Source organism: Calliphora vicina, chromosome 3, assembly GCF_958450345.1.
Source record: "Calliphora vicina chromosome 3, idCalVici1.1, whole genome shotgun sequence".
In the NCBI taxonomy this organism is placed as follows: Eukaryota; Metazoa; Arthropoda; class Insecta; order Diptera; family Calliphoridae; genus Calliphora; species Calliphora vicina.
Window position 1 is genome coordinate 96,422,112 of NC_088782.1, and position 25,845 is coordinate 96,447,956.

Here is a 25,845-nt window from a genome sequence, read left to right on the forward strand (position 1 = left end):
CGGAAATATGCTCTAAAAAAAGCGTTTTAAGCGCTTTAAATATGCAGTAAAAACTTTAAAATATGCTCTTAAAGTTTAAAAAATATGCTCTTAAAAAACCAAACTTTTACATAATTTTTAACCAAAAAATATACTTTTATTTAAAAAAAAATCAATACAATTCATTTCTAAAAAGGTAAAGTAACATAAAATAAACAAAAATAACATGAACTAAAACAAGTATAACAAAAAATAAATACAACATATAAACAATAAGTTATGAAAAGGATTCGAGAGGTATTTTTTGATGATATTTTATATAAATATAAAGTCACTTCTTCAATTAAGGTTATTATTGCAATAAATTACAAAATATTGACTTAAATTTTCAAATAATAATCGTTGTCTATTGGATCTGAAAACATTTTTATACATAGAAAATGTTCTTTCGACATCAACGATGTTAGGAGCAAATTTAAAAGACAATATTTTTTTAACACTTAGAACGATTAAGTTTGAATTAGAACTAAAATTTTATATTTAGATGGCGCTATTATTAAAATAGTGCTTATTTTATATTAAAAAAAGCCATCTATTTTTCAATTTTGAATTTCAAACAAAGGAAGTAAAAACCTGTAACAGAACAGCGAAAAATAAGTAAGACAAAATTTGTTTTTGATAAAGTCAAAATATGCTATTAAACAGTAAAATATGCTCTAAAAACGCAAAAATATGACATAAATATGCTCTTAAAACAAATATATCCATAATATGAATTTAAGGGTAAAATATGCAAAAATATGCACTAACAAATCGATGCCAAAATTCTTAAATAGTTCTGAAACGTGTAAATATCTTATCCATGTGCTCATTTGACTCACCAGAAAAAACATGCATTTGCATATTTGGTTTCCCTGCTAATAACATATTAGTTTAATAAAAACTAATAATTACACTGTGCACTAAATTGACACTTTTTTTCTGTCAAGCGAGGCACCCAGATTAAAAACATGTTAAGCATTACTTAAAAGGTAATATTATTGCAAAATTTCGGTTTTTCCAGTTTATTCAATACACTAAACCGTTTTTGAGTTACGCGAATATATGTTGTGCAACCTCCTCCATTTTCGATATAACGGTATATCTATAAACTAACCTAAAAAAACCGTTACCACCACTGAATTCAGCGTACCTGAATTAGTTTAACCCACTGCCCCGCTTGGCAGATTTTTCAGCTAGCACAGTATTATTATCGGCTGTGTAGAAGTATAATTTAAACATTTTTTGGCCAAGTTTATTGCGATTTTATATTCCAGGACATATTGAAGGCTTTAGACCAGAGCTAGGCATTACCTATGCACGCGTGCTTTTCGGCCGTTACTAAATTTACAAAAACGTACTCACAAGTATTAAAAACTCATTCAGTCTCGTTTGAGCGTTCATTGGAGAAGGTTGTGTTGTCGCATGTTTCTTGCTTTTGTACATGAAGATTACTAATGCACCGATCAGTAACGAAAAACCTGTCATTTGGGGCCGGAACGAAAACAACTTCAAGTGGGTTGTTTTCTGTGCTATAGGAACGAAATTATTTTAATTATTTTTTTGTTTCAAATCGCTACCTTAATATAGAAAGACCCTAACTAACATTTTCCTTACAAAAACGTACTCACAAGTATTAAAAACTCATTCAGACTCGTTTGAGCGTTCATTGGAGAAGGTTGTGTTGTCGCATGTTTCTTGCTTTTATACATGAAGATTACTAATGCGAAGGATGGAAAACTTTATATTTTTTAACATCAACGTATGGTGTACGTTTTTATAATTATAAACTTTTGCTAAATAAACATATTTTAATCTAAAATGCTTTCTTAAACCAATATAAGTAAAGAAGTCTGACAGAAATTTACAAATTTTAAATTTAAAAATATTATTATTAATTAAAATACCACCATTTCAAAATTAAAATTTCCATGTCTGTGTTGTAGTGAATATGAGAGTATAAATTTTTCTCTTTTCTTATTTTTCGCTCTGACCAATCGCATGTGTTGCCGGGCTCTGCTTTAGACCAATATTCTTTAAAATCGTACTTTTCTTAATTAATCTTATTTTTAATTGCTTGTATGATATGTTGGTTATGTAGGTTGAGACGAAATAAAAATTTGACATTCTTTACAATACTATGACTGCGTACTTCAATAATTTAAAACCATGTTTTCTAAAATGTTGTTTAGTTCAACTAAAACAATCATATGAATCATCATCATCATAATATTAATAGGCAAGTGGATTTCTTTAGACCCCTTTTACGCTCACATTATACATTCAATTTAGGAAAGAAATATACCATTTTAAAGGGATTTATTCACAGAAGTGCAGAATATATATTTTATTGAAATCGGTTCAGTTTTTTAGGAGTTATAAGCGTTTTAAGATGTTACTAACACATATACAAAAACGGGTACATGTGAACCTTAAGCTAAAAAGTAAACAAAGCAATGCGTGTTGTTGTTGTAAATAAATAAGAGAAACAATTAAACAGTTGATTTCGCTCTGTTTTAAGTGAGAGTTGTTATAGAAAACAATGAAGAAGAAGATTTTATTATGTAATTTAAAGTCGCTTGAAAGAAATATTTTGAAGGTTTTTTTTATTTTCTCAATATGTAATTGTGAGTAAATAGTTATTTTATAATATCTGCAGAACTATAATTGCGAAGGGCTTTAAACTTTATACGAATCAATTTATTATCACTACATGAAGTTTAACCAAAAATGAGATGGATCGGAACAGGTGGCGAGTAACCTCCCATACAAAGTAAATAGTTATTTTTAAATATTTTGTGAACTATAATTTCAAGATTTTTCAAACTTTGTCTATATGGCTCTTTTATCATTTTGCATAGATTCGCTTAAAATTTTCGGGATTGGAATAGTGGGCGTGGCACACCCTATACAAAGTAAATATTTAATTTCGAATATCTGGAGAACTATTACAATTATAAAAGTGTTTAAGCTTTTTACGAATTAATTTGTTATTACTGTGCGGAGTTAGCTGAAAAGAGGCGAAATTAGATTAGAGGACGTAGCACCTCCCATACAATGTAAATATTAATTTCGAATATCTGGGGAACCAAAATTGGAGGGTCGGAAAAGGATGTGAGTCACCTCCCATACAAAGTTATAATTACATGATTCTTCAAACTTTGTCCGCATAGCTCTATTACCATTTTACAGAGATTGACTGAAAGTGGTCGGGATTGCATTAGTGGTGGCACCTCTCATTCAAAGTAAATAATTAATTTCGAATATCTGGAGAACTATAATTCTAAAAGTATTTAAAATGTATATCAATCAATTTATTACCATATTAAAAACGAATTTATTCTTGATCATTTTACAAAGTTTAGCTAAACATGATCGGCTTAGTTGGAATGACGCCTCCCATATAAAGTAAAGTTAAAGTGAATATGAGTTATTTTTTTACATAAAATACATAAAAATGGGTGGGATCAGAACAGTGAAGTAGTGTCTCCCATACCAAATTAATTAATGTTTGAATATCAAATAAACAGTAATTGAGAGATTCTCAATATTTTGCATGTGTTATTATCATACCATTGTACATAGTTTAATTTTACTAGGATAGGGGTAGCGAAGTGCACCGGGATATACTAGTCATAATATTAATAGGCAAGTTGATTTCTTTAGACCCCTTTTACGCTCACATTATACATTAAATTTCGGCAAGATATATACCATTTTAAAGGGATTTATTCACAGAAGTGCAGAATATATATTTTATTGAAATCGGTTCAGTTTTTTAGGAGTTATAAGCGTTTAAAGAAGTTACTAACACATATGCAAAAACGTGTACATGTGAACCTTAAGCTAAAAAGTAAACAAAGCAATGCATGTTTGTCCAATTTGTTGTTGTAAATAAATAAGAGAAACAATTTAACAGTTGATTGATTTCGCTCTGTTTTAAGTGAGAGTTGTTATAGAAAACAAAGAAGAAGACCTTAGTAATTTAAAGTCGCCTTAAAAAATATATTTTGAAGGTGTTTTTTGTATTTTCTAACTATCAAAGGTTTATAAAACAAAATTTCCATTCAAAATTTGTTTTATAAACCTTTGACAAATTTAAAAACTGTTTATGCATATGGGGTTAAATATGTAATTGCACATACAAGTAAATAGTTATTTTATAATATGTGCAGAACTATATTTAATTGTGACGGTTTTCAAACTTTATACGAATCAATTACTTCTCACTGCATGAATTTTAATCGAAAATGGGACGGGTCGGAAAAAATGGTGAGTGGTCTCCCATACAAAGTACATAGTAGTTATTTCTAAATATTTTGTGAACTATAATTGCATGATTCTTCAAACTTAGTCTAAAAGGCTATTTTATAATTTTGCATAGTTTCGCTGAAATTGTTCGGGATTGGAATTATATACAAAGTATATAATTACTTTCGAATATCTGTAGAACTATAATTGTAAAAGTGTTTAAACTTTTAGCGAATTAATTTCTTATTACTGCGCGGAGTTTAGGAATTAGATTAGAGGGCATAGCACCCAAAATAGGAGGGGTCGGAAAAGGATAATTAAATACAAAGTAATAATTGCAAGGTTCTTCAAACTTTGTCCGCATAGCTCTCTTACGATTTTACACAGATTGGCTGAAAATGGTCGGGATTGCATTAGTGGTTGTGGCACAAATTAAATAATTAATTTTGAATATCTGGAGAACTATAATTCTAAAAGAATTTAAACTCTGTATCAATCAATTTATCCATTCTACGGAGGTTAGCTAAAAACGAATTTATTCCCTGTTCGAAGTTTAGCTAAGCTTGATATTTACATAAAAGGTTTAAAAATCGGTGCGATCAGAGCAGTGGAGTGGTATCTCCCATACAAAATTAGTTAGTTATTTTCGAATATCAAGTGAACTGTAATTGAGTGATTCTTATTTTCGTATTTCCATTCATATTTTTTTTTTTAATTTTACTAGGTTAGGTGTATCGAAGTGCACCGGGTTATGCTAGTTACGATAAATGTACTATATAATAATAAAGTTATGTAGTGTTAAAGTCGTGAAACCGATATTTTTTATACCAAATTTGTTTGTAATTCTTGCAAATGTAATGTTTCCATCGTATAACGTGACATCGTATAATTAAAAAGTAGGGGGCCGATAAAATGTACAAAGGCGCATCGCAATTCTAATTCTATGAGTTATTCCAAGAAACTTTGCCAAATAAACCATAGATCAAAAATGAATTTCGACATCCCAGATTTCATTATAAGACAGTCAAATATTCGTCAATATTCACAACAATATCGTAAATTTTCCACAAAAAATGGCTATAAATTCCAAACAAATGTACGACATTCAAAAATAAAAGTCCCACATATGCTACGTTTCCGCATACACAGTAATCGGCACCGAAAACGAAATTCCATACATTTGCACCGAAAAAAATTTCGTTTCACAAATCGGGAATGAAACGGTGCCGATCAGTTACGAAAAACCTGTCATTTGGGGCCGGAACGAAAACAACTTCAAGTGGGTTGTTTTCGGTGCTATAGGAACGAAATTATTTTAATTATTTTTTTGTTTCAAATCGCTACCTTAATATAGAAAGACCCTAACTAACATTTTCCTTACTTTATAGGAGTCGGAAACAACTTAATAAAATTTAAAGTTCTGTAGTTGCGTTTTTTTTAACACAGATTTTTATGAAGGTCTTCATCCAATTTAATGTTGTCACATTTTATTTTATTAATGGTGTATTACGGGATTATCAACCGAAATAAGCAAAAAACTAAATTTTGGAAAAAAAAACGAGTTAGGGCGTTTCTATATTAAGGTAACGAAATTTAAAGAAAATCAAAATGAATAAAAAAATTAATTTTCTTTATTGGAAGAGGAAAAAATAATAGATTTTGTCAAAGACGATGAAATTCTATTTAATGTGCGACATCCAAATTTAAAAAATAATTTCGTTTCTCTTTTATGCCGCAACGCACACAACTGAAACGAAAACAATTCAGAAACGAGATGGTGACGAGCACCAACTTTTTTCAGTTTCAGTTTTCGTTATCGGCACCGATTACGGCGTATGTGGAAACCCAGCTATACACATTTGGCTAGAGGAAATAAAATTAAATTTTTGAAAAATCCGGGGCTCGAGATTAATTTTTGAGCTATGGTTTCTTCGGCAAAGTTTCATAGAATGACCAATACAACAAGAATAGCGATGCGCCTTTGTCGCAAAAATTTTTACCCACCCTAATACACAATCATAACCGAAGTAAATACGAGTCGCACGTTGGCTCGGAACTTAATTTCATTTCCGATTTCCAAAATGTTAATGCCATTCAATAGCAAACATATTGAAACTAAAGTAGCAAAATCATTAGATACAAATATTGTTAATTGTGGGCGTGGCATGCTGTTAAAGACAAATATTTTATGTCATTTTACAAAAAATTTGATTTTTTTTTTAAATTTGATCAGTAGTAAATTATCATTACTCACAAACTATTAACGACAATTGGAAATTTTTTTTTGATATGTTGGTAGGATAATAGTCTTAAAGAATGATGTATGATGTATCACTGTACCGTTTATACCTGCTGTAAATTTTTTCTCTATATTTTAGTAAAATTTTAATTATAGTGGAATGGAACTTCTTAGGGTCAAAAGTGATTAAACTAATTTTACTACCACAAGAAAGGCGAAAATGTCCTCTTTAACCCCATATATACTTGTTGATATATTTTGAACTGTCTGTAACATTGTTTATATTTTTGTTTTAACTGTTTATATGACTGGCACAATGTACAAGTCGCAATGTTGAAGATATTGCGATAAAATTTGCTACATACATTTTTTCGGCCTATTGAAACTGCTTGAAATCGGTCCATTATTTCACCTAAATAAATATTCTCCCGAAATTGGAGTTTAATGGTTACACTAATTCAATTCATGTCATATAGACATAAATTACACTATCTAATTTCATGGCGATCGGTCCATAATTAGTCATAGATCATTCACGAAATTATATTATAGGGTAGTGTAATATATGGTCGGTCAAGCCCGAATGGCAAATACTTAAAAATTTAATAAGGATTTATTGTACGCACGAAAAAACTATTATATTCTCAATAAATCCCAATGTGATGACAAAAAAAATTTTGAAATTTTAAATTTTAAAATGGATTTTTGAAACTGCCGTTAATAAATTAAATTTGTTTGGTCATACCTGCGAATAGGTTAACGATATCCTACGAAGACAAAAACTCATATACAAGTAAATATGGATAAAAATATGTTAATTTTGTTCCTACATTGCTTGTTCTAGTTGCCTGAGACACGTTAATGACCTAATGAATTTTTAATAACTTTAACATTTTTTAACCAATTTTTGTCTTTTATGTCTCATTATAACGAAAGTTACGTACACATTTCTATTCTTTTAAATTAATGGCAAAATTTTTACAAAAAGTGAAAAAAATTGCATTTTTCCCCTTGTAAATGTATCTCAAAACTACAGAGGGCTTGCGGCATGTCTTAAACCCAACCAATTTACCTAATAATTGAGACTAGCATAACCCGGTGCACTTCGCTACCCCTAACCTAGTAAAATTAAAAAAAAAATATGAATGGAAATACGAAAATAAGAATCTCTCAATTACAGTTCACTTGATATTCGAAAATAACTAACTAATTTTGTATGGGAGATACCACTCCACTGCTCTGATCGCACCGATTTTTAAACCTTTTATGTAAATATCAAGCTTAGCTAAACTTCGAACAGGGAACAGGGAATAAATTCGTTTTTAGCTAACCTCCGTAGAATGGATAAATTGATTGATACAGAGTTTAAATTCTTTTAGAATTATAAATAGTTCTCCAGATATTCAAAATTAATTATTTACATTGTGCCACAACCACTAATGCAATCCCGACCATTTTCAGCCAATCTGTTTAAAATGGTAAGAGAGCTATGCGGACAAAGTTTGAAGAACCTTGCAATTATTACTTTGTATTTAATTATCCTTTTCCGAACCCTCCTATTTTGGGTGCTATGCCCTCTAATCTAATTCCATCTATATTCAGCTAAACTCCGCGCAGTAAGAAGAAATTAATTCGCTAAAAGTTTAAACACTTTTACAATTATAGTTCTACAGATATTCGAAAGTAATTATATACTTTGTATATAATTCCAATCCCGAACAATTTCAGCGAAACTATGCAAAATTATAAAATAGCCACAAAATATTTAGAAATAACTACTATGTACTTTGTATGGGAGACCACTCACCATTTTTTCCGACCCGTCCCATTTTCGATTAAAATTCATGCAGTGAGAAGTAATTGATTCGACCAGGTCTTCTTGCGTGTGCTATTTATCTCTTCTAATGTTCGAGTTATAGGCATTTAAATATTTAAATTTTAAAATTTTAAAAAATTGCACATTTTTGAGTCTAATTGAGATATTGTAAGACCAAAAATTAACTTATCTAAACAAAACAATATAGCTCGGAATAAATGTGGATCAAATTGTTCATAATACTTGCAATCCTATTAAAATGTTGATATGAATTTTTGTTTTAGAAACTCAATGAATATATAATATGTAATAAAATCTTTATTTATTAGCGAAACTCAATGAACGTTTTTAACATTTTTTGTGTTTGTCATTCTAAATAGCAAGGTGTAAAAAAACTTGTCAAAAGGTCAAAGGCAATTCCTAAAAATTGGAGCGAAAATCCCAAAAAAAATCAGCGGGGCTGAGAAAATACTTTAGCGATAAATAGAGAACACATCAAGGTTTCCAAAGCTGCTTTCTGTTTTCTGATCCCAGCTTTGAGATTTTAGAACATGTGGCCCAAATTTGAATTTTTGATACAAAATATGTCAAATTATGAAGGGCGTAGGGGCGACATATTCTAAGAATAGGACATGTTATTTATAATATTCTCCGTAAAGATATCTTTCAGGAAAACATAAAATTGTTATATGTTCTTGAAGAAAGTTTGTAAAAAAGCGGACCAAGGTATGGCAAAATTTTAAAATTTCATGCCTATAACTCGAAAAGTATAAGAGATAAATAGCACACGCAAGCAAGTTTTTTCAAGACCGCTATAAATAAAAAAGTCTTTGAAATCGGATAGGAAACAAAAAAATTGCACGTGTTTAAAAATTTTACATATCGAAGGTTGATCTAGATCTAGCACTTTTTAAACTCATTTAGCACCAAAAAAAGTAATCTAGCACCTAGTACTTTTTTTTAGCATTTTTAAATTTTTTTAAATTTGGTACACAGAAAAAAGAAATTCATAATTGGAATGAATTTTGTAATAAATATTATTAATCGAACATGACATAAAATGGATTAATAATAACAACACAGTATCTTTCTCGGCAGAGGTAAAAGCATATAGAGATGCCGGAGGGAACAAGAGATTCGAGGAAATTGACAATTTTGTTTTAAAACTTCTCAGTCTTTCGTGGTCTAATGCGGACGTTGAACGTGTGTTCAGTCAAATGAACATCGTAAAGACAAGCAAATTCTGTTTTAGCAATTAGGTAAGACTTTATTGTTAAATTTTGATTTCTAATTTAATGATATAATTTAATAACATTTTAGATACGGATTAAAAGGAAGCGGAAAGTATTATTAACAATATGATGTCCCAACGAATTATCCGAAATTAATTGGATCTAGAGAAAGTTATGATAATAATAATAATGATGATAATGACTGGAATTTTTAAATTCATCAAATTATTTTCGTGATCTTAAGTAAATAGTAATTTAAAGACTTTTTGTTTTTTTTAAGAATTTACTTTCGATTTTTCTTTTTAAAATTGAATTGAACATTTTATTTTTGATTTTGTTTTTAAGAAAAGATGTATTTTCAATTTCTATATTCATATTTAAGTATGAAAATGAATTTTACAGATCTTATAGTTTACTATAAAGTCAATTTTTTATTTATTTATTTTTGTTAGCACTTTTTTAAAAGTTACCAACTTTTAAATATGCATACTTTGAAATATACAAGAGATTTTGTTCATTAATTTGATATTTGAACTCACATTTTTAATCTTATGAATTCCATTCAACATAAATTACATTAATATTTACAAATTTTATTGAGACTTAACTTAAATATTTAAAAGCTTCGTATCATAAAATACATAATTTTATAATAAAATACCCTTGATTCCCGTTTATGCCACCTAATACCAGTTACCGATTCAGTTTTATGATATCGACCAGTAGGTTCTCTGAAATGTAAGTAAAAACCATTAAGAGTGTTAATTGTTTAACAACAATTTTAAACCAAATAACTTACGCATATCCACAATTACCATACCACCATCCACCGTATTTAGCGGCACAATTGTCACTTGCCTCTTCGTCATTATCATAATTGAATGTGCTAAATTTCTTACCCAACAAATATGACATACCGTCAGTAGCAGTGCCATCATAGGTGCCTAAAGATTTTAGTCTGTATATTTCAGTGGCATCCCCTACTAAAAAGTTATCATACAAAGCATAACTAGATACTCCTGAAACAAACTCTAAATGAACATATAATAGCTGTCGACCATTGGCTTTAGTAAGAGCATTTAAATTATCTAAGCCGAACCAGTAGTCGCCCTCTACTTTGCCAAATCCATTTACGTAGTCCGACCAAGGACGTGTAAAATTTTCTGAACCATCAATGCGTCTTAAAATGTGCATCCAATTGCCACCAGCAATTTCCATGTCACAAAATACCATAATTTGTTTTGCTTTATTTCCGGCTAAATAGATTTTGTAATAACCACTCTTTTGAGTGCACTTGGTAGCTGCTTTGCAATCAATTGGTTCAGAGTCCGGTTGGCAATGTTGCTTTTTAAATTCTGGCAGCTGATCAACACGTACATCAAATAATGGTTTTTTATCGTAGACATCGTGTGCTAGAAAGCTAGATAATCTAGAAAGCAAAATTTTCTTAAAATTCTGAAAGAAAATTTCTCAATAAAATAATTTACTGTGTTGTGCTGTTATCCATACGTAAATTTAAATCATTAAACGATTTTCTGTCCTTTTCAGTATTTCTTATTAATTCTAAATACTTTTCTTCCAAATCGATGTACTTTTCTTTAAAACTACAATGAAACAATAAATGTGATAAATATTAAAAAAAATACATATTTCGTTATCAATATGTATACAATACCTTTTTTCCGACAATTTTACAGCATTTAACTCGTCCAATAAGTTTGAATAATTTCCTTTCAGTTCAGATATTTCCTCTACTAAAAGCTCTGGTAAAGAAATTAATTTTTAAAATTAATTAATTTTAAATTAACACCCAGTGGGTTAAACTAGTTCGGGTATGCTGAATTCAATGGTGCTAACCGTTTTTTTTTTTAGGTTAGTTTGTGTTTTCGAGATATACCGTTATTTCGAAAATGAAGGAGATTGCACAACATATATTCGCGTAATTCAAAAACGGTTTAGTTTCTTGAATAAACTGAAAAAACCGAAATTCCGCAATAAAATTACATTTAAGTAAGTCTTAACACCTTTTTAATCTACATCGTGTACTGTTTTCTATGTTTAGTACTGCAATAGTCGGCAATGCAGTGCCGTTTTTACAAAATGGCAAGATTCTGTAACTTTTCTGTTTGTTGTTGATTTTTAATCCATAAAGATAAGGTATATATATATATATAAGGTATATATATACGTATAATATACATATATTAACGTATAGGAAATTGTGTCTTCTTTTCAAAAATGTATACGACTGAGAAGATTAAAAACATGTTCAGCCCTTCTTAAAGGTAATTTTATTGCGGAATTTCGGTTTTTTAATTTTTTACAATAGATTAAACCGTTTTTGAGTTACGCGAATATATGCAACCTCCTCCATTTTCGAAATAACGGTATATCTCGAAAATACAAACTAACCTAAAAAACGGTTAGCACCACTGAATTCTGCGTACTCGAATTAGTTTAACCCACAGCACAGTGTTATTTGTGTATTGGGTGGAAGCAACAAAAAATCAGACCTTATCTGTACCAAATTTGTTAAATCCTGGTACATAGTACAGTCGGGGCAGTATTATTTTGAAAATAAGTCTGTCATTTCTAATCCGCTGATCAGATAACCTAAACTGCACGTAGGCATTAATACAGACAATGTGGATATTTAACAAGTAAGAAAGTATGGTCGGTCAAGCCCGACCATATAATACCCTACACTAAGTAAAAGAGCAAACAAAATTTTTCTTTTAAAATTTCAATAATTTATATTTTTTAGTGATTTTCGGAAGTGGGCCTTATATGAGGGCTATGACCAATTATGGACCGATCACCATGAAATTAGGTCGTGTTATTTATGTGTATATTAAAGTTAACTATGTTGAATTTTTTGTGTTTACCAACATTTTTAAGCGATTTATGCACGTTAAAGTGATTTTCGGAAGCGGGTCTATATGGGAGCTATGACTAATTATGGACCGATCGTAACAAAATTTGGTGACATGAATTTTGTGTATATAAAACTTATTTGGAGCGGAATTTGTGGAGATACATTTGTAAAGTAAACATTTATGACCGATAAAGTCCAATTTCGGGAGGACATTTGTATGGGGGCTAGGTGAAATAATATACCGATTTCAGCCAGTTTCAATAGAAGAAATAATATGTATCAAATTTCATCGAAATATCTTCAAAATTGCGACCTGTACTCTGCGCACAAGGTTTACATGGACAGCCAGCCAGCCAGCCGTCAAGACGGACGGACGGACGGACATCGTTTAATCGACTCAGAAAGTGATTCTAAGTCGATCGGTATACTTTAAGATGCGTGTTAGATTAATATTTTTGGGCGTTACAAACATCTGTACAAACGCATAATACCCTCCCCACTATGGTGGTGTAGGTTATAATGATGGATATTTTAAAGACTCGTAAAACAAGTGGAGTTGTTAAAATCAAAAATTTCATGTGCCCCTTAAAAATATTGAATAACATATTTTAACATATTTTACAGTAAATTGTCCGATTTCTAATATGCTACTCTTATTTCAATCAGACTTTTGGTTTAAAAGATATAGCTCTTCAAAGTTGACTGATTTTCAGTTAAAAAAAAAAACAATTTTAGGTAATTTGGTCCGCTTTCAGTTACAATATATCGAAAACTATATAACGGATTTTTGATTCTATTGATAGATCTATTTATTAGGAATAAAACAAATTATACTGTTTGCTTTGTATTTGTCCAGGTAAATCGATATTTAGCAACTATCAATTTTTTGTCAATGTTTCTCAACTTTGATGGAAAAAAACTAACATTTTCTATATTTGCCATATTTTCAGAATAAGTTATTTGATTATTCCTTTACCTAACGCAAAAATTTCCAGCTGGCCGTCCTTGCCCCGTTTGTTGCTAGAGGTAAAACTTTGAAAAACTTCCAAAAATTTCCAAAAAAATGTATTGTTTTAATCTTTTTTGGAATAATTTTAAATCATAAAAGCCTTTAAACAAATCAAAAATTTTAAAAAAATATTTTATTTTACTCCCCATAAAAATGAGTTTTCCACAAAATTTCAACTTTGCTAACCCATAAGTAGGCACCTGAAAGGCGTATAACCATTTTCAAACACTCATTACACAGGGCAACAAAATCGAAAAAATTTTAGAGGCTTTTTAAACCACCACACAATTTTGATGTATTGTAGTTCCAGTATTACAAATATGGTCCAAATTCTATGGAGAAGTTTTTTTTTTAAATTCTTTTTTCTAAAATTGCGAATTTTTGTAGATGTTTCTCCACATAATTTATGATAACTCAAAAAGGGTTAGTCCGATATTATTGGAGTAAACTTGGAAAAGTTCAAATTTACATAATCTTTAATCTGTTTATATATTGCGTTTTATCGGCTCAGTAGTTTTGGAGTTATAATAACAAATTGAAGCAAAAAATATATTTTTTACGTGAAAATAGCAAATTTTTTGGTTTTAAAAAAATCATGAAAAATCGAAAATGGCAGAAATTGTTTCGTTTTACTACTTTATCACAAATCCACATATAATAGCAATAAAATGAGATATCGACCAAAAAAATCGATTGTTTTCGAATTTATTCACAATTATGTAAATTCACTCACGCAATATATAAGCAGATTAAAGGCTATGTAAATTGGAACTTTTTTAAGTTTACTTCAATAATATGTTAATGAGTTATCATAAATTATGTGGAAAAACATCTACAAAAATTTGCAATTTTAGAAAAAAAAAAATTAAAAATAAAACTATCCTTAGAATTAAAAACATATTTTGTATTCTCTCATTTGGTTCAAAAGTTATGATTTTTGCAACGATAAAACTCAAATGGCGCGACTGTGCGACGTATATAACGCCATAGTAGTTCGCACCTACAATCGGTCAATATCGGGAAAATATTTTTTAACATGAGTTTTTTTTTACCCTAAAATTAGTTTCTTTAAAATTTAATAATAACAAAATAATCATTTTTATTGGAACTCAAGTTGAAAGCAAGTGTAATTCAAGCCATTAATAAAAAGGAAACATAAATTCAAACCATATGTTTTTTGTTTGAAAAATATTTAGTTTTTCAAATATTTTTCAAAGTTTAAAACATAACTAGATTTGCATTCAAGTCAAATTCCAACAAAGTGTTCAAGTGCTTGAATTTCTTGGTGCTTTGGAGCTTATTGGGTAAGATTCGGCTCAGCCGAATATAGCTCTCTTACTAGTTGGTGTTAAAGTTATGCTTGGAAATGGAAATTATATGGTTCGTCACAATAGTATGATTTCTGAATACAACGGAACTGTGTAAAATTTTGATTAGATAACTTTGGGTGTATAACTTAAGAATATTTAAAGTTTCTCCAGAAACTCGACCCACCCAGATCATGATATTGCAATGTTTTATAATATCACAGTTAATGAATTTACTCCCAGTCAATGAAACACACGAATTTCAAATTATTTCTTACTTACTCTGTTGGGATTGTAAATTTTCCATTTTACTGTCTACATTCTGCTGCTGGGCTTTGAAACTGAAATATTATATTTTTTTTTTAACGCAATCTGATTAAATATTTATTTTTGCATACTTATCTGTCAGAGAATCCAATAATTGAGTTTTTAAATCATCAAGCAATTGCTTATCTGTATCCTGCTGCTTGATTTTAGAACTGAAATATTGTATTGTTTTACTTAGTGTAAAAGTGATTACACAGGGCAACAAAATCGAAAAAATTTTGGAGGCTTTTTAAACTACTACACTATTTTGATGTATTGTGGTTCCACTAGTACAAAAATGGTAAAATTTTTAAATTCTATGGACAGATTTTTTTTTAAATTTTTTTTTCTAAAATTGTGAATTTTTTCAAATGTTTCTCCACATAATTTATGATAACTCAAAAACGGTTAGTCCGATATTATGGAAGTAAACTTAAATATGTTCAAATTTACATAACCTTTAATCCGGTTATATGTATATTTAATTGTGAATAAATTCGAAAATAATCCATCGATTTTTATGAACGCAAAGCCAAATGTTCCTATTACATGTGGCTTTGCGAAAAAGTAATAAATGTAAACAATTTCTGCCGTTTTCGATTTTTCATGATTTTTTTAAAACAAAAAAATTGGATATTTTTATATAAAAAATATATATTTTGCTTAAATTTTTTATTATAACTCCGAAACTACTAAGCCGATTAAAACGCAATATATACGTAAAAAATTGTACATAGTATGGGGAAAATATTTTCAATATTCAATCAATCGAAAAAAGAACATTGACTACTCAATTTTATGTATATCAAACAAAAAAGTAAAATTTTGTGAAAATGAACGAATTCACTTAATTGTGAATAAATTCAAAAAGAATCAATCGATTTTTATCTTCAATATCTTATTTTGTTGCTATTATATGCGGCTTTGCGACCAAGTAATAAAGCTGAATAAGTTCTGCCGTTTTCGATTTTTCATGGGTTTTTTAAAACACAAAAATTTGATATTTTCATGTCAAAAATATTTTTTTTGCTTCAATTTGTAATTATAACTCCGAAACTACTGAGCCGATTAAAACGCATTATATAATTGGACTAAAGGTTATGTAATTTTGAACTTTTCTAAATTCTACTTCAATAATATCGGACTAAGCCTTTTTGAGTTATCATAAATTATGTGGAGAAACATCTAAAAAAATCACAATTTTAGAAAAAATGTTTTTTTAAAAAAAACAATCCATCCATAGAATTGAAAAATTTTACCATTTTTGTAGTTAGGTAACCATGATGCATCAAATCTATGAATATAGTGGTTAGTGAAGCCTTTTTTTGCTCTCTGTTGACCTGTGTTATTATTTTAGCTTACTTATCTATCAAGATATCCAAACGGGTATTTATATCATCATATGATTGTTTAGCATTACCAATTTTGCTGTCTATAAGTGAAAAACAGTCGCAGAGATTTCTTAAAAACAGATATATATATATATAGTTAGTACTTATACATAGATGTTTACATTAATCCTTACAATAATTTTCGTATAGATTGCCATAATCATAAAAATTAATCAACAAAATTAAATATAAAACATTGGTTTAAAATTCACTAAACTCACTTTTCACTCACAGCATCAAGTCGCACTTTCAATATATCAATAGTTTTTTTAACACTTTCCAACTGAACAAAAACATTTGAATGCATTTCATCGGTATTACGCATCTCAGAGCTCTGGAAAACAATCGCATCAACATTAGAAATATTGGATATTATTTAAACAATTTATTAAAATTCTTACCGCACACATTATGGTGGACACAATAATCATTAAATATTTTAAATACATCGTAGAGTACCGGTACACAATATTGTTGCAGTGAAGCTTAAAACACAAGTGACTTTGACTTACTTTTGAGACATATTTAGAATTGCAATTATTACGAATTATTAATAAAAATATGCACTGAGATTCTGAGAAATGATAAGAAACTAATTTTAGTTTAAAAATAATTCTCTTATCTACAAAGACATAAAGTCAATTATACGATTTAATACAATTTAATAGTTACATCTCTATATAGATTACAGATTGCCTATCGAATGATTCGATTATATTGTACATAGATGTGTTCCGATTTAGGAACATAAATTCAGCTAAAACAAATGTATTTACATTAAATATTATTTATTAGTTAATTAATAAACAAGTAAGAAATTGTTGTCGGTCATGCTCTTCTACCCTTCTTTTAAAATTTCAATAATTTATTTTCGTGGACTGATCGCCTTGAGATTAGGCCGTGAGATTTTGTTCTATATGAAACTTATTTTTGTTGAATTTTATGTGGATTCCAACATGTTTATGAGATTTATGCTCGTTAAAGTGATTTTAGGAAGTGGGCTTATATGGTAACTATTAGCAATTATGGACCCATCGCCATGAAATTAGGTCGTGTGATTTATGTCATTTTGAAACTTATTTTTGTTGAATTTTATATGGATACAAACATTTGTAAGATGTTAATACATGTTAAAGTGATTTTAGGAAGTGGGCCTGATATGATTTTGGACCTATCGTTATCAAATGGACCGATCGTCATCAAATTAGTTCGTGTGACGAAACTTATTTCTGTTGAATTTTATGGTCGTTAAATAGATTTTTGGAAGTATCTCTTATATGGGAGCTATAGTCAGTTATGGTTTGATCCAAAAAAAAAATTATATATAAAATCGAACGATTTAAAATTCTTAAACTTAATTTGTATTTTCGAGATATACGTTATTTCGAAAATGGAGGAGGTTGCACAACATATATTCGCGTAACTCAAAAACGGTTTAGTTTAAATTTTATTAATTTTTTTTAAATAAACCGCAGTATTATTGATGTGTTTTCGTGAATGTAGATATACCATCATGATGATCTTCATGACTAAATATGTGCTATTGAAAAAAGTATTTTTTTAAAATTCCAAATATTAAATTTAAATTTATTATTTAAATTATAATTTATTCTTAAATATGTATGTAAGAAAATATAATAATGGAATTATGCATGTACATATGTCTGTTATTATATCCATGTACAAAAGCCACGTTGACCAACACACTGCAGGTAGAGTTAATGGCCAAAACAAACAAAACGAAAAACAAATAATTTATTTTGTTGACCACAGACTTTGATTATAAATTTGCAACTTTTCATGTTTATTTGCCTCATACGAGTTCATACTAGGGTATCCAAACTATTCGATTTTTCTTTTGTTCGAATAAAACGAATAATTCGAACAAGAGATTTCAACTTTTTCGAATAATTCGATTACATGTTTAAAATTATTCAATAAATAAATAAAGCGTTAAAAACAAGTAAGAGTGCTATATTCGGCTGTGCCGAATCTTATATACCCTTCACCAAATTATACTTCAAAATTTTAAATATTTTTAAGTAAACAAAATTTAATTTTTTTTCCAGTTGTTTTTTTTTCATTTTTTGGAAAAAAAAATTTCGATTGTTATTTTAATTTTTTTTTAAATTTCAAATTATTTTTTTTTTAAATTTTAAAAAAAAATTTTTTTTTAAAAAAAAATTCGGATTAAAAAAATTTTTCCCGATTTTGACCCATTGTAGGTCCAACTTACTATGGTCTTATATACGTCGTTGCAAATGTCTTTGAAATATCTATCATTAGATATCCATATTGTCTATATTAATGTCTTAGTAATCCAGATATAGGTAAAAAATAATTCAAAAATCGAGGTTGTCTTGGTTTTTTCCTCATATCTCAGCCATTTGTGGACCGATTTTGCTGATTTTAAATAGCAAAATTCTCGAAAGCATGTCTGACAGAATTATTGAAGATTTGGATCCCGAGGATATCTGGGGTCTTCAGAAAATTGATTTCAACAGACAGACAGACGGACATGGCTTAATCGACTCCGCTATCTATAAGGATCCAGAATATATAGGGTCGGAAATGAAAAATGTAGAAATTACAAACGGATTGACAAACTTATATATACCCTTCTCACGAAGGTGAAGGGTATAAAAATCGAATAATTTTTTTTTTAAATAAAGTAGCTTTTTTCTTCGCCAAGAAAATGTCGAAAACATTTTCTATGTCACATGAATGAATGGATTACTGCTAATTGTATGGAATTACTGTGAATTGTGTCAAGTCCATTCGTTTTGACGAGTTATAATAAACGACGTTATTACTCATTTATATTCAGAATAATGAAAATTTGTTTAAAAAATATGATAAATTAAAACAAAAATTTTTTCGATTATATTTTACATATATACCGACTGAATGACTGATTCAAACCGATCCACTAAGTAGGGATTTTTGGAAATTAAAACGTTTAGTGGGTAGAAAAGGGTAAAAACGGTAAATTAGGTAATCTTATATCTTCAAAACTAATAAAGATACAAAAAAACTTAAAATTGCACTTTACTTCATTTAAACAAGTAAGAAAGTATGGTCGGTCAAGCCCGACCATATAACACCCAACACTAAGTAAAAGAGCAAAAACATTTTTCTTTTAAAATTTCAATAATTTATATTTTTGAGTGATTTTCGGAAGTGGGCCTTATATGGGGGCTATGACCAATTATGGACCGATCACCATGAAATTAGGTCGTGTGATTTGTGTCTATATGAAAGTTTACTATGTTGAATTTTGTGACTATACCAATATTTTTAAGCGATTTATGCACGTTAAAGTGATTTTCGGAAGCGGGTCTATATGGGAGCTATGACTAATTATAGACCGGTCATAACAAAATTTGGTGACATGAATTTTGTATATATAAAACTTATTTGGAGCGCAATTTGTGGAGATACATTTATAAACTAAACATTTATGACCGATAAAGTCCAATTTCGGAAGGACATTTGTATGGGGGCTAGGTGAAATAATGGACCGATTTGAGCCAGTTTCAACAGGCTTGGTCCTTCGGCCGAAAAAATAATATGTACCAAATTTTATCGAAATATCTTCAAATATCAGCCAACCAGCCGACCAGCCGACCAGACGGACGGACGGACGGACGGACGGACATCGTTTAATCGACTCAGAAAGTGATTCTAAGTCGATCGGTATACTTTAAGGTGGGTGTTAGACTAATATTTTTGGGCGTTACAAACATCTGCACAAACGCATAATACCGTCCCCACTATGGTGGTGTAGGGTATAAAAATAAGTTGATAGGTGTTTGGTACTTTTTCGAAATTCAAACTTTTTAGGGGAGAAAACGGGTAAAAACTGTATTTTGGTACTTTTTTTGGCACCTCATGTATCTTTTAAATCAATAGACATAGAAACACATTTTAATTCGTATTCTTTATTTATTAAAAAATAAATAATATAAGTTTGGTACTTTTTGGGAATTCGAACCCTTAAGGGATAAAAATTTTGTTTATTTTTGGTACTTTTTCATATAATAAGTTTTTCTATAGTTTGATATATACATACGAATATTTTATTATGAGCTCCCACCACGATACAGAAATTTATTTGAATAAAATTTTACCACCACAATGGGGATAAAAAAAGCTACCAAAAAGGGGATAAAAATGGGAAAATACATTATATTTGAAATTATTAAGCCAATTTTGATAAAAAAATTTACATTGGTTCCTGGATTCATACAAACACGGTGTTATTTGGAACTTGAGAGCTAATGTGTATATTGGGCAAAATCCGGGTAAACAGTTTGGTACTTTTTTTAAAACATATTTTTTCTTGAGCACATTAACATAGATTTTAATCGTTTGAGACATGCCTGTAGCACAACATTTTTCACCAAATTGGAATATTTTTTAAATTTCAAGAAGGAAATGGAAATTGGTACTTTTCTCCTAATGGTACTTTTTTTTAATATTTTAAATTATTTAACTTACTGACATTAAAGTTAGCAGATATGTATTTGAGTTAAATTAGAGTTAGGAATAGGTGATAATATTTCGGTACCAAAATGTGAGAACTGAACTACTTTTTCTTCTTCTAATGGTACTTTTTGAATTTTCTTTAATAATGGACAGAATGATATCAAATTAAGCGTACATGGTCCTAAGTGATTGAGAATAAAAGGAGATGGTATACTTCATGGTACATACTTTTTATTTATTCTAATGGTACTTTTTTGAATTTTCTATAATAATATAATTAGATATATGAGATTAAGAATACATATATGGTGCAGAGTGATTAAAAGTTTGACTTTTTTTGAAATGGTAGTTTTTGTATTTTATTCACCAACGAACCCAGAAACATGAAATAAAGCGTATCCTCGATCGAGTGGAAATCCTGTGGGGGCTTTATAGTACCTTTTCTTTATTGTAATAATAATTTCTAAGTTTATTATAGCATTTTACTTAGAAACAATAAATTAAGCTTTATGATCATAGTGAGTGAGAATTCAAGACGGAGACATTTAAATTTAATAGGAATCAAATAGTATAGGACTATTAAATATTATGAAAATTATGTACAAACGTTATTTGCTAATCAAATAATTTGGTAAGTTTGCTACATAAATAACACATTTTTATACCCTTCACCTTCGTGAGAAGGATACATATAAGTTTGTCATTCCGTTTGTAATTTCCACAATATAATTTTCCGACCCTATAAAGTATATATATTCTGGATCATTAAGATAGCGGAGTCGATTAAGACATGTCCGTCTGTCTGCTGAAATCAACTTTCGTAAGTCCCCAAATAACTTACATACACGATTCATACATCAATATCTCAGGAATTCTTTCGGCTCGGTTGCTATTTAAAATCGAGAAAATCGGTCCGCAAATGGTTGAGATATAAGGAGATATAACCAGGACAACCTCGATTTTTGACCTATATCTGGATTACTAAGACCTTTGCAACGACGCATATAAGACCATATAAGTTGGACCTACAATGGGTCAAAATCGGAAAAATATATTTTAACCCGATTTTTTTTTAAAAACAAAAAAAAAATTAAAAAACAATTCGAAAAAAAAGAAATTTTGTTTACCTAATATTTAAAATTTTTATTTTGAAGTATAATTTGGTGAAGGGTATATAAGATTCGTCACAGCCGAATATAGCTCTCTCACTTGTTTAATTGTACATTGATATACTTTAATTTTAATATCGTAATATATGCTAACGTAGTAGCGGGTAATAAGCTAGTTCTTCATAAAATAGTTCGAATTATTCGTTATTCGAAAATGGTAATTTTTAAATTCTTCGAATAATGATTCCTAAGAAATTGTTCGATTAATCGAACGATCATTATTCGAATGGATACCCTAGTACATAGATATATATATATTTTGTTTGGACATGTTGCATTAAGTACGCTCAGAAGAATTTGGTTCCATAATTATTTTATGGTTTAGGAAGAGAATTGAAATTATCACTCACATAACGTTTTTGAAATTTATTTACTTTCAGCTGCTATTACTGTGGTGTAATTTATCAAGTACCAATGTAGCCCTGCATTATTACTTATTTTGTGTGAAAAGTAAAGTCAGTTATTAATGAAATTTTCAGAATAGCAGAGAGCAGTAATGTTATATGCAGTTCTATTTCATACATCGTAGCAATTTATTGAAATGACTTTCTATTTAAAGCAACGTTTGAGTTATAGTTTTAGTAGATACTATAAATAGAAATACATACATACAGTGAGCCTCAAAAGTGAGTAAACACCAAAAATTATTTGATTTTTTTTTAAGATAATAAAAATCCTAAAATCTATCCATCGATTAAAATTTAAAAGTTTCGGTTTGATGGAGATTGAGTTGAATAATAGAATCGGTTCTGAAAAAAGAAGATTTAAGTCAAAATATAATGATTTTTATGATCTTAAAAAAATCAAAGAATTCACTGGTGTTTACTCACTTTTGAGGCTCACTGTATATATTGTTACTTTTTACCTTTTAAAAACGGTGGTTTATTTCCTTTATATAAACCGGTTACTTTTGATTGCAAATAAAAGCAGTTTAGTAATTTAAAATTGTAACAACTCTTCATTTATTTAAATTTATACAACAATATAAACGGTCACTCTATTTTAATACACACACACTTATATTATTATTATTATATAAGCTCTCTTTTGTTGTGTCTTATTTCTGACTTTCTGGTTGAATTTTCCGTTTTGGTGTATTCAGGGACTTATAGTAAAATTTCACGGACAATATTTTTGCGGAACATTTTAACCCCTTAAATCCCTGTTTTAATGGAGTTTGTTGCTCTTTTTTAAAAGAAGGACAAAAAAGCCCCATGCCTTGAGGAGTTAGAGGGTTAACATATTCAACAAAAATGTTCTCCGTAACATATTGGATAAATTTGCTGAATACATTTTATACCTAAAATGTTCTTTAAAATAAAATTCTTAATAAATGCGAAATTAACCCTCGGCTCACTTTGGTTATGTCTTATTTCTGACTTTCTGTTTGAATTTTCCGTTTTGCTGTATTTAGGGACTTATAGTAAAATTTTACGGATAATATTTTTGCGGAACATTTTAACCCCTTAAATCCCTGTTGTAATGGTGTTTTTTGGTCATTTTTTAAAATAAGGACAAAAAAGCCCCATGCCTTGAGGATTTAGAGGGTTAACATATTCTACGAAAATATTATCCGTAAAATTTTACATAACTTTGCAGAACACATTTTATACCTAAAATGTAAGGATCACATGGTGCTAGAGTTGGGAAACTTTAACCCCCCTTCAAAAGAAATTGAGATGTAAACTTTCAAAATGACGATACACGCGTCTTTTTTTTGTCTCCTCTATCAAAATTTATTGGTCTCCTCTATCAAAATTTATTTGGTGTTGTATAGTGTAATCGTTAGCAATTTGGAGCGTATTTAAAAAAGGTTCATTCCAAGAAACTGTATTTAATAGGGGTATCAAATGAAAGATATTTTGAAGATGCTTTTGTGAAATTTCACAAAAATTATAAAAAAGAATATTTTTTGCGCAATATGTTGGAAGTTGAATATATTTTTAGATTAAGAAGTCCAATTACTCATATAATCTATAATTGATTACAGCGAGTCAAACTGCTTTTACATTAACAACCTCTTTAAGTTATATGTAGATATTAAGTACTTACCAGATTTATTATTAATTAAAATCTCATATTCATCAAGTTCGTCATCGTGGTAGCTGGAATCATCATCATCAAAATCAGGCACATTGGCGGCTTCACGACGCATTAGCAAACGTCGCTGATAGTTAGTTAAAGTATCGTCAGAAGATAGTAATGAAATGGGAAGCTTTAAACTGCTGTTGGTGGTCAACAACGGCAGGGGTGGATCACTCCCCTCACCATGCACTACATCTACAGCACTGAAGCCATTGGTGATGGTGGTGGTGGTGATGGTTGTGGTGGTGACTGTGATGGTGGCTGTTAAGTTCGAATAAAACATTGCTTTGGTATTTAATTCTTCCACATGGCTGGCTGAAGTTGGCGTTTGTGTAGTGGTTAGGTTTGCGGCTACAGCAGCTCGTATCATAACGCCCCAATAAAAGAAGGCCATCAGAATTAAATAGCAAATACTACGCATATCAGGATGACCACTCACATGCAGCAGTTTATTAAATTGAGTTTTGCGTTTCAGTTGCAATGTTGCAGCTTCGGCATATGCCGTAAACATATTGTAGGTTAAGACACAACATGTTGAATAGGTCGAGTATGTGGTCGAGAGATTAAGATGTGATGGGGAAAGGGGTGATAAAGTATTGGAATTCACCGCTACTGCAGTAGAGGTTCTAGAAGGAGACGACGATGTTGAAGGAGTTGGGGAGTAGGAACATGTTGTTGACGGTGGTAATGGCGATGTTAGTGGCGGTGGTGATGTTGATGTTAATGTTGTTGGTGGGGTTAATGAGGGTAGAAATGTGTTGTTAACATTACGGGAGTTATTGATTTTTGAATTTCGATTTTTTAAAATGCTAAAGGAGGAAAGGGATGTTAGCTGTTGCAAATTTGTGCTGCTAATGTGAAAATGTGGCTGCTGGTCATTAGCAACATGTTGCTGCAATCTTGTATAGTTGATAAATTCATTGTTGTTGTTGCTGCTGCTGCTCCTACTGTTGTTGTTGTTGTTGAAATGGCTGTGTTTATTATTGTTGTCATTGTTACTTTGATTTGTGGTTATTTGTGTTTGTCGTTGTTTTTGTTGCTGCTTTATTAGTATTAGTTTTTGTTGTGGTTGTTGTTGTTGTGGTTGCTCCTGCTGTTGTTGTTGTTGTTGTTGACGATGATGATGACGATGGTCCGCTACATTTATTTTATGATACTTTGTATAATTTAAAACTTTGGCCATCGCTCATTCACGATACACAACAGCCCATTTATTGAAAACTTTTTATGTCCGTTTACTTTTCCGCTTCGTTTCTTCTTCTCCTTATTTTTTTGCGCTTCTTTTTATTGTTTTCTTTTCTAATATTTTCTCTTCCTTTCAAGCCACTTCCTGCTTGTTTTTGTTTTTGTGCTTCTGCTAGTTGTTTGTGTCTCTGTGTCCCACTGTGTGTAGGTGCTACTTTTCGTTTGTTATACGTAAAACCATTTCGTTCAATTTATATTTTGGCCAGTGTTCAACTATAAATTTTTTTTAAAAAATTCTTCTTGTTTAAATAAAATTTGTTCGTTTGATTTTAGTGTCGCATTGTAGTCGGTTTGTTCGTTTTGTTGTTCGATTGGAAGCCTCGTAAATGTATTTCGTTTGGCTTTTGTGGTTCCACTGATATGAGGGTGAATCGTTTTAATTTCTGACCCTTCATATATGTTCGTTACATTTTA

General features: G+C 29.8%; 2 protein-coding genes across 3 annotated transcripts in view; both read right to left on the reverse strand.

The window, feature by feature from the left end:
- LOC135954197 (uncharacterized) overlaps positions 1-25,464 on the reverse strand; it is a 73,908-nt gene extending 48,444 nt beyond the window's left edge. The window contains exon 1 of one of the 2 annotated variants that reach the window (XM_065504276.1): positions 24,154-25,463. In XM_065504276.1, the coding sequence (XP_065360348.1) occupies positions 24,154-25,369 (1,216 nt within the window). In that variant the 5' untranslated portion in view covers positions 25,370-25,463. Of the gene's footprint in view, positions 1-24,153 lie in introns of both variants that reach the window. The other variant, XM_065504275.1, reaches the window with a different exon arrangement.
- On the reverse strand, positions 9,968-16,944 carry LOC135954777 (angiopoietin-4-like). Its single transcript, XM_065505008.1, has 9 exons — positions 16,846-16,944; positions 16,666-16,778; positions 16,416-16,514; positions 15,146-15,226; positions 15,030-15,088; positions 11,232-11,319; positions 11,044-11,160; positions 10,356-10,985; positions 9,968-10,287 (listed from the first exon to the last, which is right to left on the reverse strand). Exons 1-9 carry the CDS (start codon positions 16,891-16,893, stop codon positions 10,173-10,175), a joined length of 1,350 nt encoding a protein of 449 aa, XP_065361080.1. The 5' UTR covers positions 16,894-16,944; the 3' UTR covers positions 9,968-10,172.
- Positions 25,465-25,845: the final 381 nt, after the last annotated feature.